General features: G+C 39.6%; 1 protein-coding gene across 13 annotated transcripts in view; it reads left to right on the forward strand.

Annotated features, from left to right (window-relative positions):
- Nucleotides 1-17,750, forward strand: part of CDIN1 (CDAN1 interacting nuclease 1) — a 211,445-nt gene that overhangs the window by 98,339 nt on the left and 95,356 nt on the right. For 11 of the 13 annotated variants that reach the window (XM_036266778.1, XM_036266728.1, XM_036266746.1 and 8 more), the window contains 3 exons: nt 2,814-2,881; nt 14,121-14,186; nt 14,786-14,891. In XM_036266778.1, the coding sequence (XP_036122671.1) occupies nt 2,814-2,881; nt 14,121-14,186; nt 14,786-14,891 (240 nt within the window). Of the gene's footprint in view, nt 1-2,813; nt 2,882-5,564; nt 5,649-6,609; nt 6,719-14,120; nt 14,187-14,785; nt 14,892-17,750 lie in introns of those variants that run through there. The other 2 variants (XR_004960155.1, XR_004960157.1) reach the window with 2 other exon arrangements.

Here is a 17,750-nt window from a genome sequence, read left to right on the forward strand (position 1 = left end):
ATGCATGGACTAAAGTATGAAGTCAACTGCTTTGTAAATGCCAGGAGGCTATTTTTCAGTAATAGTTGAGATGCTTACGGGAAACTAGATTGCTGTATTGCTGGCGAAGAAAATGGCTTGTGAGGCTATTTACAAGTTTTGCCCCATGGTCACTGCCATACATCAATAGTAGGTATTATTATAGACAAAGGCTAAGTGTTTCTGCTTATGGAGCATTAAAAATTCTCTTTGGAGTATCTTTCCTACATTTTTGTCATCCTTTACTTTCCTTTTTTCACTGTGTAGAATTTAATGCAGACAGGATTTCAGTTGATAAAGATAATGATGTATGTCTATAAATTGCATATACCGACTAGATTATAATTTGGCAGTTCCATTATTGTGCCTATTGCCAGTAAAATTACTATTTTTACAAGCTTTATTTTCTAGAGTTTATATTTGATATATGTTTATATCACGCAAAGCAGAACCAAGAAGCATATTTTTTCAAAAATTGAAAATTGATGATTGCTTTTACATGCAAAATAAAATAGGCTGGGATATTTATAGAGAACTGATTTTGTCTTTGCGTTGAGGTAGTAGCAGTTTTATATAATGTAAATACACTTGCATAGATGTCTCCTAAGCTGATCAACAGGGATTATTTTATTTCACACTAAATAAAAATTCCTAGTTTTTCATGTGAGTGAAAATGGTATTTGTATATTGTTTTGATAATTTGGTACTATTTACATCACTTACTCGCAGTAAAATACATCATTTTGTAAGAAAGAAAGCACACATTTAGTAAACTGAATTGGTACAAAACTTTTTTACTCCATTATGAAAAGGTTACACAGAGACGTTTGGGTAAGTCGAATAAAGTAAATTGGTCATTTACTAATAAATGCACCAAAAAAGCTCAGTAGCAAAGAGAATATAAATTATCGTTGTGCATTCCTTTTCTTTCTGTGTCTGCTATTTTTTTTTCTCTAATAGCCAGGCTCACCCACACCTTTCCTGCCACAGATCATATTCACTGACACAAAAGGTGCGAGAAACCAGCCACCTCAACTTTTCCAAAGTGTGACTTCAGGACACAGCCGTCAGACAAAGACCTAAGCACGGAAAGATAATGCTGCAGGAAGCTTGAAATGCTGTGGGTTTCATTTCTGAACCATCAGTAACCTCAGTTTCATGATTCAACATTTTAGATGTAAATAATTTACAACAATAAAAGTGAGAGCACATCTATGTGGAATAGAAGTAAATAATTTAGTTCTAAAATGTGGCATGCCCCTAATAATGAGAAATCATTGAGAGGTATTCATCAGATGTCTTCAATGGACTCTGCACACGTGTGAAATTTGGTGATTTAAAAATGCATTTCCTTGATTTTGTTTCCATTAAAAAGCTAAATAAACGTAGCCATGTGCGTTGGAGTGGGGAGGGGAGATGGCAAAGGACAGATGCCACGGTGACTCGGCTCATTTTGGCAGCCGACGTGAGCGGCCGCATCTCTGGAATTCTAATTGCTATTCGCCTGTATGTGTTGATAAAGGGAGGATAAGTTGCCAAGAATTTCTTTTACAAATAATATATAAGCGTTATTTGATTTAAACTGAACTTCTGCAGGGCGTGCTCAGAATGAGAGAGCCTCTGGTAAGCCAAGGAGCGACCTGACCAGGTTGTCATGCCAGTGAGAGAATTAGATCATTATGATGAAATGCTTTTGACAGAACTGAAGTCCCAGACTAGGCTGACACTCCTTTTTAGACTGCACAATCCCATCCTTTGGGAAAAGACACCAGAATTCCATGTCCCATTTCTGATTTCCTTATTTGCCAGCCACAGGGACTTAGCAAGTTCCTCAGCTTTCTCGAGCCCTGCTTTCCCTAACCATGAGGCTGCCTACTCACGTGGTCCTTGTGAGGGTGGAATAAGGTGATAGTACCCCAAAGTGTTTAGAGCATGTGATTTCATTGTTTGAAATAATATCAATGATATCCACATAATGAATTTTAATACCGTCTAAGCAGCAGTATGGAGACCATAAATACAGGGTTTGCACAGATCTCATCCTGACCCTCTGCTTCGCCACATATTAACCGTATGACCTTGTGCAGATGACTCTAAGCCCCAGTTTCCTCATCTATAAAATAAGGATAATGATAACCGGAAGAATGAAACATCTGTGAAGCACTTAGCACCATGCCTCCTAGTGAGCACTCAAAAAAGGTGCATGTGCCTGTGTGTGTCTGTTATATTCATACCGTACACGTGCACTTGCACACGCATGAGATGAAGACTTGAAGCAGCCTCGGCACACGCACCCTGACTGACTGTCGTTTACTGAGATGTCCTTCTTTCACATCGTATGTAGTTCTTTGGCTTCCCGAGTCACGGGGGACTGGGGGCGGAACGGGAGCTGCTGACCACTGGCTCTGAGTGTGGACTCACAGAAGGCGCAGGCTGTGGTCTCCGCGGCTCCGAGGAAGTGCTGTAAACTGCCGGGCTAAACCAGAGGGTTTTAACACAGCACAAAAGATGTTTAACATGACTCTCCCTCTTTTCAAAAGGAGATCAACTACACACACATCCATTTACACATCTTTAGTTGCCAAAATGCCTATAAACATTATAGAATAATTCTGTCGAATCGTTTAAAATGAGGGGAGGTGTATAGAACTCTCAGAGATGTAGCCTAAAGGTGGAAATAGTCGCTAAAATTACATTTCTTTTTTCACTTCAAAGTATAAACCTTATTCGTGTTTTTTCGATAACCTCTTTTCATAACTGTACGTGTGTTACTCTTCTTAACGAAAACTTCCCAGTGCCATTGGCCATGAGCACGAAGTCCTGCTGAGAGACTTGCTTCTGGAGAAAAACCTGTCCTTCCTAGGTAAGTAGTGCTTACATCCTCTCTAGCTTGTAATATCTCCATGAGTGCTTAAATACATATATATTTTAAAATCTTCCCCTTGCAGTTAGGATGTACTAAAGGAAGAGTGAACGATGATTGATGCTGTACATGTTATCTTTTATTGATTTAGAACTGAGCAGGAACTCGGTTACCTAATCCCCTATATATACAGCACATGTAAGGCTTGCAATTAATATTTTATAGAATAAGTGGCTGAAAAAATGCTTTAATATCTGTTACAGTATTACTTTTGGTGTCATGAGATATTAACCATAATCTAGGCTTTATGAGAGAAAGAAGCAAAAGAAATAATGTCTATAAAATGCTTTATATATTAAAAAAATGGTTAGAAAGATTCACGTTAGGTATGTTTGTCTTGTGTATGGAATCGGGTAGCGCTTTTCCTCGAAAGCCAGATATTAAGCTTTTATTACTTTTATGTCAAACATTAACTGTCATCATGGATTCGGTATGATTTTTTAAAATCTCACATGTATGCATGTGTTTGCGTGCCAGTGTGGAGTCTTATTACAGACTGTTATTTCTTTCAGTATCTCCGAAGCATCAGGAATTAAGCCTCAAAGGGCTTGCATGTGATAAGGGAGCGTGGAAGCCATAAAGCACTTGACGAGGAGTTAATTCCTCTCTTCCGTGGTAGATGTCATTTGTAAAGGTTCCATACAAATTGTATTATTGTACACATCTGTTTCACACAGCTATTTAAGAGTCTACCTAATGTGTTTTTTTAGGTTAAAAAAATAGAAGATTATTAGATTACATAATTTTTTGGGTTTTTTTTTGGAAAATGGACAGAGAATTGACCAAGGAAAGTCTAATGAATGGTTTTACACCAAGCTGGAGAGGGCTGTTGAGTACAGTCCTACAAGAAATCTGTTCTAGGACTTAGTATTCAACCTTTTTACTAATGAGCTGGAGAATGGAGTTGATGTGTCGGAAGATTGTTGGTAACTTAAAGGCAGGAGATGGAGATATTCTCTAGCTTGTGTTAAAGAAAGTTTATAAATTAGCAAAGTGGCCTCAACTTACCGAATTAAATTCCAGTGTGTAAAAGCAGCAAGTTTTTTTCATATAGAAGGAAATGTTCAGTCTATGGAAAGAGGGTAAATTGGGTAGAAAATGCGTTTTAAGATTCAATAAAAAATAGGATGTAGAATGGATCGGAACCATTTGTGCTAGATGAGTCCTGACGCACCGAGGGATACACAGTGTCAGGGAATACCTGATCACATTGACCGCGCCGTGGCCAACCTGGCATGGCCAGATCTATTTTATAGTTTTAAACCGCCAGCTAAGCGGCCTTGTTCTCAGGACTGCCTGGTGTTCCTCTCCTGGCACCAGCTGCTCATGCGTAGTTGGGCCCTCAGCACCATTTCTTGGTTAGCCTAGCTTTTCTCTGCTGTCTTCCCAAGGACGGAGGACCAAGGGCCTAAACGTGGTCTACGTTTAGTCCCAGGTGTCCGGCACTGGATTCTGGGAACTGAGTGAATTAGACCTGCCGGACCATGGCTGACAAAGGCGACACAGAAACATCGCCAGGGACTCATTACCACTCACATACAGGTTCAGAAAGGGACTTAGAATTGCTCTGTGGGTCGGATCCATAGGTAATTATGTCCTTGAAGCATACCCAAAGATGACACTTAACTGATCTTTAAAAATAAATGCATTTTAGGATGTTTAGCTGACTCCATGAAACCTCGGTCCCGTTTTGAAGCATTTCCTCATCAGCATACAAAGAAGTTATTAATTTATTCTATGCATTTAAGGGTATTAATGTAGTACTGAATTAATACATGTTTACTTGTGGTTACAACATCAAAATTCAAAGCCTTGTATGAAATATTGTTATGGGGTTTTACTTCTACCTTGGAAATACCCCTTCACAATGATTAATTAGATCTGAAGTACTATGCCAGGTAAATTTAGATAGATCATCATTTTAAATCCAACTATGCGAAAATATTGGTATATAAATAGACCACTAATCTGATCTTATGTTTTCTTTGTTTACATGTGTACGTATGCCTTGAGCTTTGTTGCAGAGAAACTACAAACATATTTGTTTTACTTTGATTCTTTTATAAGCAAAAATACAACCTCTCTCTCCCTTCTTTCCATCCTTCCCCCCTCCCTCCCTGCCTTCTGGGTTTCTAATCTGGACTACTTTCAAAAGGCAAGGATTCTCCCTGTTCCACACACCCCTTCTTAAATTTCTGTATCCCATTTAAAAGTTTTCACCTATTGTGCTCTCCCTGTCATTTTATAAAAGAAATATTTTATCTAACCTCTTTTATCAATTGAAGAGAAAAATAAAAATAGATTACCTTTATCTTAACCCTAATCATTTCTTATATTTCCTTGATTCATAACCATGTAGTGAACAGTTGCTATGGTACAAGATTTAACTAGGCACTACTGGAAAGAAATAAAATAGAGTCTTTTGACAATTTGGGTGTACTTATATGGATTTATCCTGTCTTGTAAGTTGATTCATTTTGTACATCTACAAATAGGTATATTGCATTAAGAGAAGTCAAAGTTGAATAAATGGCTTTAGATTCTGCAACAAAGAAAAGATACCTTATTCATATATTCATTTGTTGATTCCAAAAATAAGATATGGGGTCGTGTTCTATTTTAGGCACTAGACACAAGTCACATGAAGTCCCTGCATTTGTGGAGTTATGGTCTAACAGGGACACAAGCTACAAACAAATGAATATAGGTAACTTGTAGCTGTTTCTTGGAGTTCTTGTAATTCTTCTATTCATTATTTCCTCATTCTCTTCAACTAACTTGTGTTTAGTGTGTGGTCTGCATGCCGGGAACTACACTAGTTAGTATGAAGGTGATGAGAAGCACTCAGTTCCCTCTGGGTGCCCCGGCCATGCTCACCTCGGCCAGTAAGAGTGCCGTTCCACCTCTGGTGCATCTCAGTAAGTGTTCACTTGATTTTCTGGATAATGAAAATAAATACATTCAAAGCATTTTTGTGCAACTTTTATTAAACTTACGAAAGAAAGGTATAGATTGTACTAAAAATCAACCCTTCACTTATGTAGGAAGGGCTACTGGCTCATAAGCTACATTTCCTGAAGTGGTGGTAGAATTCTGCTTCCTCGCCTGCTCCCTCTCACCAGCATCTCCTGCCACCGGGTGCCTCTAGGATGGCTAGTTCAGCTCAATAGTTGGCCTGTCTCCCCACTAAGCTAACCCCTCTTTTCTTTTGTTGGTTCAGCGGGTAGATCTATATCTTTTAAGTTCTTGCTATGGGCAAGCACTGTTAGGGATAAAAGAAAAAAGTTGACTCAAGCATGTAGCCTTCCAGGAAATTTTCAGTTAAGTTTAAGTACATATCAGTTCTTTCCAGGGTTAGTTCATTTAGAACTAAGATTTATCAGTTTGCATATAACATCTCAGAAGATGTGAAGAACCTGCTGCCCACTCCTAGGCGTGGTGCACAAAGACCCCCCCTTAAACTGTCAGCTGACCGATGAGCACTGTGATCGTCCCCATCCCCTCTCTAAAGGTTGTGGCATTTATAGCATCAGTGCGTTAGAAAATACACTTTACCTGCTAATGGAGATGTTTCAGTTTGTATGTCTCAAGTGATTAAAGAGACCACATTTTGTTATCTCCTCTCCCTCTCACTCCCCACACCTTTTGGGGGCCATTGGAGGGAACAGCTTTGGACACAAGACAAAGGAGGAAAGGTATGCAGGTAGCGGCAGTGAGAAGACACCAAGACTGTCGCACCATGAGGGAAATACGGAACACTGATACCGAAGACGGCAGGTAACCCTTCATCCTCCAGGGGTTGGCTTATCTCCAGGTCAGAAGGACTTGCATTAGTGACTGCCACTCTCTTGCTAAGATTGGCTTAATAAGGATGGTTCTGGAGACATTTTATTCTTGGCAGTGAATGTTGCCATGAGTAAAAGCTACCAATTCTTTTGAGTGACCCCTAAGAGGCATTTGCTTTAACCCCACCTTACCCTCCCATGTTAGGTCTTGCCTAGGACAAACGAGCAGATTTTGCATGGTGCTTTTCTAGCATTTGTGTCTTCTTCTGTGGGACTCCAAGAGGGTGTACTCTGTAAAGTCAAAGAGGCGTAGTGAAGGATGTCTCTTACTGCAAGAAATTGGATCTCTGTTACTAAGAGCTCATCTGCTCCGACTGCTTTATTCCCCTCCTGAAGCAACGGCGCTCTGCTGGGAAGGGAGTATGATGCGACGGATGGGGGACTGTGACTGCAGGTGAAGAGTAGGCAGTGGGAACGGGTGCGATGGAGGGTACTAAGACTGTGTTCACATGCAGATGTCAGCAGTAGAGAATAAGAGAGGAGAAATAAAACATGGTTCTATAGGCTAAAGGGAGCTGAGATGGTTGGGTATTTTGTAGGGCATCCACTATTAAAATTCCTGTCTATCTGAAGGTTAAAAATCAGATGCAGTTTTCAGAATAACAAGAATGTGATACGGGGGTTGGGATGTGGGGAATTTAGGTCCTGTTCTTTCCTTCCTGAAGAAATGGTCATGGTCAGGAGCCATCTTGACTCCCTCCCTTTATTAAGTATGTGTGTGAGTGCCTCTCCATGGAACCAAGAGAAAAGAACCGTAGACGTGCTGAAAGACAACCTGCGGTCTAGAACTTCGAAGACAGGTTACCCTGTCCATGTACGGGAGCCTCCCTGCTCGAGGCCCACCGCCCTTCCCTCGGCCTTGCTCTGCTTAGAGAACTCATGTCTGTGAGCATCTGCTTTCCTGGCTACAGATGATATCCTGGGACTGTTTTGGTTCTGAGTGACAGAAATCTAATCAAACTGGAGTAGACACACACAAAAGGAGAACTTCTTGGTTCTGTGGTATACCTGGGAAATGTACACGGGATAATTTTGCCCCTGGTATGTCTAGAATCCAGAACACAAAACAAGGTCATCAGTATCTCCTCTTTTCTCCCTCTCGTGTTCTGCTTACTTCAGTGCTGGCGTCAATTCTCAGGCAGTGAACAGGATCCCCGGCAGTGCCAGTTTGTTTACTCCTTAGAATTTGTCATCCCAGAGAAAAGCTGGTGATTCTCTTTTGTCCATTGCAAATCTCAGGAAGGGCGTGTCCACCCCTGTGGCCAGTGCTTGAGGGTCACGTATTGCCTTTTCACCAAAATCTCATTGTGAGAGTAGGGTAGCAATGCCAGAAAAAAATGGGGTACTGGACAGAAATATCAAATATCTCACTCACCCACAGAAAATCAGCTACAGGTTCAGGCTTTGCTCCCTGTAATCAGAAGGCACTGGGGCGTCAAATCTGTTCCTGTTGTTGTTGGTTTGGCCCCTTGATATTCTCTCTCTCTCTCTCTCTCTCTCTCTCTCTCTCTCTCTCTGTGTGTGTGTGTGTGTGTGTGTGTGTGTGTGTGTGTGTGTGTGTGGAGATCCTTTGTATGTCTCAGAACCGCAAACGCACCTCCCTCCATTGAGATTGGTTCTGGGACAGATGGAGCTGGCCCTGCTGAAAGGTCTCTGACTTCTGTGACTACAGCTAAAAGAACTGGGGCAGACAAAGGCTAATGTGCAGCCATTCCTCAGAATTTTGGAGTAGCCAAGGGCTCTAGTGACCATCCAGTCCCCTTGTTTTGTTTAGAGGAACTGGCCCCGGGCTTTGAGTCACAGCCGGTGCCCTTCCAACAACTTGCCCTGTATCCTTTTCACTCCACTGTGCTGATGTAGCCCTTCTTTTATGGCATGAAGCCAAAAGAACCTAGTGGTATGGTGTGAACCGTAGGCAGGTTTTACTCCTGTTGTTGATATTCAGGTCCTCTGTCTTCGCAGCCACCAGGCGGTGTCAGCCTACCCAGCCTCACTTTGCACTGTCCCAGCTTGTGACCTCCCATTTGTTTCCTATCTTTAGGGCACTTCAGTTTTCACTGGTATTGTCCCCTAAAGACAAAAGCAAAGGACAAGGTCAGAGCAGTCAGTTGTATTCCTTATTAGTGGCTTTGATAAGAGGCTTTGGGGGAAGAGGTCGAAACTAATGGCTGTAATGAAATTTTGGGTTCTCTAAAGATTTCATTTATCTGTGCTATTGGTCTCCCCATTAAATGCATGTCTGTTCTGTGTACCTTTGCACATGGGCTGCATATCATAGTAACATTTATTACTGAAACTTTGCCAACTTCTTAAATTGGGTAGAAAAGGCCGTGAAACTTACTGTTAGAGAATATAACAATATGGGATACAAAGGTTATAGCACCAAGTATTGAATGAGACTGGTGTTTTGGAAAAAAATAACACAGAAAAAAATACTGGAACAGAACAGATATCCTATAGTTTTTATTTGTATCGTTGTGTGTGTGTGTGTGTGTGTGTGCGTGTGTGTATTTATATATATATATATATATCCTTTTTGCCCTTCCCCAATTTAGTAAAGATATTGCAGATGTTAAAAAGATTCCTGTTAATCATACAATGTGCTTTAACCCAGAAGATTTAGAAATCTTTTGACAAATTCATAGCTAAAATGCCATGCCAGAAGCTTACTTTTTGTTTTCAGATGTTGTGAACTGAGATTTTATACAATTTCTCTGGCAGTAACTGTATTTCTTAAATTTAAAGCCTTTTAATACAATGAACAGAAGAAAACCTCAAACTTTTTCTGGGTAGTCCTCATGCCCTTCTGTGATGCTTAAGTATATGTTAACTAGTTTCAGATGTGTTTTGTTCTCTGACTCAAAATCAGCCTTTTATTTTTTTTAAAAAAAGAAATTGTGTGATTAGTACTTAATTGCTTTGGATATTTTGGGTATTTAGAGGAGACGGTAATTAAAAGGCCAGAGAAATTAAACTTTCACAGTGTTCTCTAAGTACATGCAATTTCTTTTTAAAAATGTCCTCTGAAGGCAGGACTGGCAACCAAAAAATATCTGTGGAGGCAGATGTTTTTATTTTTTTTAGCTCAGTTGGAGGGAGGAGCATCTAGAAGTCAAGAGATTATTGAGTTTATCTCTTCAGGCAGGTGTCTTCCAAAGAATAATATCCAGCAGATGGCCATCGCCTCTCCTGTTCTTCAAGATCTTCAAGGAGGCCAATAAGAATCATTTCTCACTTCATAAATAAAATTTATTTATTTATGCACATGATAAAATTTAAATAGTTTTCATAATTAAGAGTGGTATAGAGTCTATAGGGACAAATTAGAACTTCGTGCTTTGGGACCCTTGCCTGTATCTTTAACTGTTTTAGAGGTCTGGGTCGCTTAACTTCTCTAGGACACCTTTACCCTGTGTGAATTAGAGTTGGACTGGCAATCTCTAAAACCTTATAAGCTCAGAAATACTGTGTTTCCTGAGGCTCACATGAACTAAAAATTCTACATTTTGTGGATCTGGAGGCTAACAAGGCCTATTTTAAGGGAGAATATTATTATATGAATTTTGATCATGAACACTTGAGCTGACATTAACAAGCTTAGTGGTTATGAAATAGATTGGGTGTTTTGAATATACACCTTAAACTAGAAAGAGCCTTACCTCACATTTGCTATATTCACTGAATAAGACAGGAATGCAGAATTGGCAGATTAATTTCATATTGATCCCCAACCATTTGGGAGAATTCTATTAAAAATGCCAAAAACATTGTCATTATTCTCCCCCTCCCGTTCTAACTAATATTTTTCTTACCTTTTTTTAATCTTCATATTTTTTTCTTGAAGAAAATACCATGTTACTTAAACATCTGCTTTCCACTTGGGAAGTTCAAAGAATCATAAGTAACAACCTGGCTGAAAGATGTGCAAACAGCTGTGAGAACTGGGTGGAATGTATGATTCTCAAGGAAAGTATAAATTGCAAAACTGACGGTAGAAGAGAGAAAAATCTGAACAGAGCAGGAACCGTGAAAGCAGCAGGAGTGACGGAAGAGCTGCCCACCACGGCAGCACCAGGCCCAGACGGGTGTTCAAGGCATTCTGCCCAAACTTTCAGGAGTGGATACATCCAATGTTATTTAAATAAATACTGATCAGAGATAAAAGTAGGAGATATTCCCATGAGTATAAAGGAAAAGAATGAAGTTTCCTTTTTTTTTCTTTTGTCCTCACCCAAGGACATTTTCCATTTTTTGTTCAGATAGTAGAGGGGGAGGGAGAGAAAGGAAGGGAGAGAGAGAAACATTGACATGAAAGGGACACATCGAGTAGCTGTCTCCCACACGACCCAACCAGGGCCGGGGACAAACCGCAACCAAGGTACGTGCCCTTAGCGGGAACCGAACCTGGGTCTCTCTGGACTGCAGGCCGACGCTCTAACCGCTGAGCCAAACTGACCAGGGCTAAGGTTTCTTTCTTTAGGGTCAGGATGAACCTCAGCAGACAGTTGGGACCAAGGATGAAAGATGTCAGTGAGAATTACCAAATGCAGCCTTGAACTCTGGACCAGATTTGTTGTCTCTGCCTTGTTGATTCATGGAGAGTTAAATCAGAAAAGTATTAAGTCGGTCTAGATAGGCTTTGTGGAAGAATTGTCTTTAAAACGCACTTGTATTTGCCCTGGCCCAGTAGCTCAGTTGGTCAGAGCGTTGTCCCAATCAGTAAATTAAAAAAATTAAAAATGCACTTGCATTTTATTCTGTTATCTTTTTTGAGCATTAAATATGTGCAAAGTGTATGTTGGTGTTGAGAGTAAGGCAATGGATAAACTAAAAAAAGGAACAGAATCTCTTCTGTTCTCAGAGTGGAGGCTTCAGGCCTTGCCTGTGGGAGACGGGTCCAGCTCACTAAAACAAGGGAGTGAACAGAGAATGAGGCCGAGGGGAAGAATGTGGGCTGATGACTGAGTCATAGCCTCTGGATCTTAGAGTTGCAACCCTGAACCACATTCAACCGAGTTTTAAATGTATTGGATAATGATCCTAATAGGAAGGGATCTTTCAAGGTCTGGGGGTCAGGAAATCAGGCCAAATGGATGGGGCTGACCTTAAAAATCTCCTAGTGGGATCACTGAGGGAAACTTTTCCTGGGCCCTAGACCAGGTGAGCAAGCCCCTTGTTCCCTTTCTCATACTGTCGTTTCCTGTGAACTTTGCCAAGTTGCTCCCACCTTCTTTCTTAGGAAATCTAGGATGAAAGAAACAGTGTGAAGGCTGAAACAGGGTGCAGAAGGCAGGGCGAGTTTAGTAAGTGAAGGAGAAGATAGCCAGTGCATAGTAGCATTTGAGATGTGTGGAATAACCTCTCGGCACACACATATATAAAAAAGTGTAATGTCACCAGTGGTGACGCAGACTGTTAGAAGCCATCCTTACTGGGAGCGGGGAAAGTGGAGTTGAAGTAGGGGAGACGTTTGCACTTTATAGTTCTCCAGAGAAAGATGGAAAGATTTCCCAGACTCACCTGATGTTTTATGTTCAGGTTTGAGGTTTTTTTGTGTGTTTTTTTTTTCACGTTAAGGAAGTGATGAAATCTACATTGTAGGTATTGTGTTAGTAACTGTGGTGCATGGACAGGAGTAGAGCACCTGCCTTTTAAAGGGATGTTAGTGTGTGTATTTGGATTGCTTGGTGACCTTTGAAATTTTGTTTTGAGCTGCTGTCAGAAACCTAATCATTTTTCTCTCTGAAATAGATTTGAACATCTGCAAAGGTTGATCAAGCTAGGATAGTTTTAATAAAATATTAATCTCTCCTTTTTTAATGTCAACCCAGCTTTTAAAACTGTTCATCGGCTACCTGGAACGTCAGCTCAAGGCACTTGAGTTGATTATAATAAATGCCTTTTCCATTAAACATTCTTGTGGTCAGAGTGCATTTAGAGGATAGAAATTTTTCCAGTCTCATTCATCTGCTGTCCTGTTTTCCAAATTCTCTTGGTTTTAAAAGATTACTTTAATATTGTATTTTCTTATCTCAACAGTTAACTTAGAATGTTTTATAGTTCAAGGATGGGAAATTGTTCTGAATTCTGGCATCAATCCTTCAAAACCTGGATAGTTGAAGGATTTCAACTTTTAATAACATTTAACTTAAATATCTCGTTTAAATATGCCTTGTCATTAAAAGGTTATTTACGTCTAAAATGCTGACCTTTCAAGATGTACATAAGAGTGTTCTCAAACAGAGTTTCTGAACATTGGCCATGAAACCACTGTCTTGGGCTGACAAATGGATTGAAAATAAGCTACCCAACACTGGGAATGGGCCATTAATTTTAATCAAAGGTGATGCTGGAAGGCGAATGGGATGCATGACAATGTCAACAGCCTAGGAGGTGTTAAGAGACCACACAGCCTTCCTTGTTACTTGGTCAGGCCATTAGTTGAGGTTGGGTGAAGACAGAAAGCCATGTCTGGAATTGAATGACCAGGTCACTCCAAAATCTAATGGAGAACTCCTCATTTCAGAAATCACATTGTAATGTCATTAGAAGTCAAGGACAGCATTTAGAAAATATCAGAGGAGTGTTGTGTGTTTTTTTAAACCAAGTACCTAGCTAGTTTTTTCCAACTTTGTAAAGCTCTCTGTTTCCCCATCTCTTTTCCTTCTGAATGGATCATTGATGTTTATACAGGATCAAGAAATCAAACAGACCTAGAGAAAAAAAATCTCAAAGCCTGTTTGCTTTTCAGAATTACATAATGTTGGTTGTAAAACCCTGGTAAATGCCAGAAACAATAGCATACCAAAGGACTTGAGCAGGATGATTAGTTCTCTGAGGTGATTGCACTGTCTTTGTCCCTCTTGTGTTCCTGTGTGTAGGAATAGTTTCATTAATAGCAACTAAACTTTCTTAATTGCTTTAGTGAAAGTATTTGTTTTATAATTGCAAAGGCCACTGTGCCTGCGCCTTACTGTGAATTGTTGATATTGGCTAATAACATTAATGATATTCACAGTAGTAAAGCCTTTTCTTTTAATCAATAAGTATATTTCATTATTTTGAGTATTTTCAATGATAAAAAAAAGGAAACATATGACAGCTTGAATTATAAGCTTTATAATAAAGACATAAAAATGCAAAAGGGACAAAGGCATTCTTATGTCTATTCTTCAGATTTGTTAAGAAAGTTCACTTAAGCTGACACAACAGTGCGTACATAAGAAAGATATGCGTTAGTAATTTTTATACATTGTTTAAGAAAGTAAAGTAATTGTAGTGCTGTGTCATTAGTGGAATTCTGTTATAAGTAAGAGTATTTGTTCTTCCTACAGATGAAGATCAGCTCCGTGCAAAGGGTTATGACAAAACACCAGACTTTATTTTACAAGTACCAGTGGGTAAGTTCTTAAACTCAGTTATGCTTTTGTTTATAGAGAAGAGGAATGTGTTTTTTCCATAGAGTTATAAACTTTTTTCTTATACTACCAAATGTGACCAAAGTAGATCAGCTTTATAATATTGTATCTAAATGGGTGAAATCATCAGAAAAGATTATTTTTAAAGACCAGAGAATAATAGGTTCAGACGAAATTCATCCCTTACAATCTTTTATGTATATCTGAGAAGTAAACATGTCTTGTGATGACATATTGGTAGCTAACTCTCAAGTCATTGCTCTAAATATTCCACATTTAAAATACAGTTCCGTTGAAAAGCCAGGCTCACTTCTGTTTGCTTTCACATTACTTGTCAACTTATACAGTCTCAGAAGAGGGGAGGGACTTTTGAAGATGATGATGAAAATAAAAGGAATGTGACTGTACATAAATGTTCCTGGTAATGAACACATTCAATGTGTTGCTTTGTAATTACGTCCATAGATGACGGGAACAAGTGCCTCTGCTCATTAACGTGAAGCATAGAGGGGCCAGTACCTAGTTCGGTATTTTCAGCCTCCCTTTCCTTTGCTCCATATTAGTAATGCTTTGTCCCTTAGCTGTAGAAGGGCACATAATTCACTGGATTGAAAGCAAAGCCTCATTTGGTGATGAATGTAGCCACCACGCCTACCTGCATGACCAGTTCTGGAGCTACTGGAATAGGTAAGGTCCCATTATTTTTCTCTTAAGATAAACGATACTCAGCTGAAATCTCATTAGAAAAAAATATTTTGTTTAGCTGGTAAAATTGCTAGTAGCCTTTGTTTCTAGTAAATACAGAGACTTGATTAATGCATTCATTTCAGATCATTTAAACTTCTCTACTTTCATAATGTTGCTTCATTTTTTTTAAACTAAAAATCTTCGCATAAGGTCAGAATTAGTATATATGCCCTTTTCCATTTTATAGTGATAATATTGGTGTCACTCAAAGCATGAGTAATAAGATATGGTGCATATTATGATATTAACACTGACTTTTATCTTTTCGATGTGAAATGTATGCCTACTGTCAGTCCGTGAAGGGCGTTTAATCCTCAGCTCTCAGAGGAGAAGGTCCAAACAAGGCATGGGCAAAGTAGGTTTGCAGTTGTGGGTATGCGAAACCCAGAATTGATTCTTGTATTATTTATTTATTAATTATTGTATTATGTATTATTATTATTATTATTAACCTACTTTTGCCCACCCCTGTGTAAAAGATCAAAACAAATTACTTTACAACAGTAGAAAATAGTTTTTCTACCAACTTCACAGTTGACTTTCCTGAGGGCATGGAAATCTCAGTGATGAAGAGTGTGGTGTTGAGGGAGGAGACGCTGTGACTGCCATCTTATGAATGCCATATTATTCCAGTACCCACCATTTGCCTGGGCCTGCAGATGATCTCAGTTAGTTCTCCCAGGGAAGTTACTTTAATTCCCCCGTTATAGATTAGTAAACCGATACTCAGAGAAAGAAAAGAATATGCCACCCAGCTCCTCCTTGTAGGCCTGCATTTGCCTCTCTCACTTGCTAACCTGTGCTGTGTCCAGCACAACTCTATTTTCATTTACAATACAACTGTCGAAACTTTGACTCTTTATGTTATTGAAATCCCCAGTTTCCACACAACATATGTCCCCGCCTTGGAACAGGAGGTGGATGAACTATGTTCCTCGATCACTGCCCAACAGTAAGAATACAACAATAAGATGACATTGGCCCAGGTCATTTAGGAATGAGACAGTAGTAGCATCTGTGGACAGTAGTCTTATGCGGGGGCGGGGGGGGGGGGAGTAGCAGACTACAGAATTCGGCATTATAGTGTTACTCAGCCTTACAAAAGGCCAGTGGACCTCGCCCGTAGCAGCTGTGCTAAACTAAGCCCACTTTTTGCCATGGTAACAATGATCATGACAAAATGCTGAATGTAATGGCTTTCTTGATTTCCTTGTGTAATTGTGCGTAGCATCCGAGCTTTACTTTACAGGGATGGAGGAGGAAAGTGCAAAATGTTTTAGAAATCATTGCTGCTTCAGCGTTTCCTGTCTTTTATTCAGCCATTATTCAAATTAGCAGTAATGTGGCAAATTGAATTTTCGATTTTTAGCAATTTTATGATGAGTGTGAAATAGTAAAGAAAGCATCATTTTTGATAGTATAGGAAAATCAATGACAAGAAAATCAAATTATATAAGTGTAGGTTGCTAAAGGATTTTAAAAACTGATAAACTCAATCATTGGGCTTTGAGACGATCTTTCCGCTTTGGTACTGGTCGAGACTTTTATGAGGAATCCCAAATAGTGGAGCTTACTTAGGAATTCCACAAGGATACCTTTATTCTAAAACAACTCAATTGTTTCTGAGTGCCTAGGGTGTGCCTAGTACTTCCTATTTCAGAGGCTGATGTAAGGATCTAGACACCTGTGTGGTAGACCTATGGGTTATTGACATGGTTGGAGACGATCTGAGCAATAGATAATTTGAGACAGTTTCTTTTGGACTGGATTTTAGATTATTTTGTCGTATGCCACTTTTATATTCCAATGATTTACTTACGCTATTGTTGATTCACATTCCCTAAACACGTTCTTTGAATATATACCAGCTCAGTGGGCACATAATTCATTTGAGGTACGTTATGAAACAAGGGAAAGCCAACCTCGGTTTGGAATGTTCCAAATCATTCAAGGAAGAAATACTCTGCACAGAGGTCACTGCTGTCACCAAACATCTGCAGATAGGCCAAGAAATTCAAGTAATGCTGACATCAAAATGGAACCTGGAGGCATTCACTTGGATATATAATGTCGGTTATGATAATGACGCAAACTCACCAGTGATGGGGCATTTTGACAGAAGCACTTAGTCCGTTCCAACAGGATGGCATCCCACTCTTTTCATATTTTGACTCAACGCAACCGACATAGCACTTGCTAAAGTTCCTCAGAGCTGATAGAAATCACTCTTCCCAATGTGGGTAGCTCTTCAAGGAGGCTTTTGGTTGCCATTTGGGCTAATTGCCTTATTTGTGTGATAAGACTCTGGTTGACGTAAAAACTATTATCTAAGTGTCACTATTTTTTGATTAATCATTGGATTTTATAATAAAACTGTTCAATTAATACTTGTAGGATCATGACCTTGTATAAACCTATTTTCCCGTAAAAATAACAACAGACCCCCTAATTTTTAGTTTAATATTTCTCTGTAAGAGTTTTCTTTTTATATAAATTGATATTCTTACTCAGCTTTTCAGCAGCTTTTGACAAAGTTGATCACACCCTCCTCTTTATGAAAACATTTTCTTTTCTTGGCTTCCACGAGATATTCTCTGGGTGTCTCCTGCCATATCAGCAACATCCTCGATCACCTTTGCTGGTCTCCTTCCTCTTCCCAGCTCTAGGCCTGAGGGCCCTGGAACTCCATGCTCACCCCTCTTCCCCCTTCTGTCTACATTCATCCCTGGTGTTCCCATGGAGATCTCATCAGAGACTGTGGCTTTACATACCATTCTATGCTGGTATCTCCTAAGTTTT

Source organism: Molossus molossus, unplaced genomic scaffold (genome assembly GCF_014108415.1).
Source record: "Molossus molossus isolate mMolMol1 unplaced genomic scaffold, mMolMol1.p scaffold_m16_p_1, whole genome shotgun sequence".
In the NCBI taxonomy this organism is placed as follows: Eukaryota; Metazoa; Chordata; class Mammalia; order Chiroptera; family Molossidae; genus Molossus; species Molossus molossus.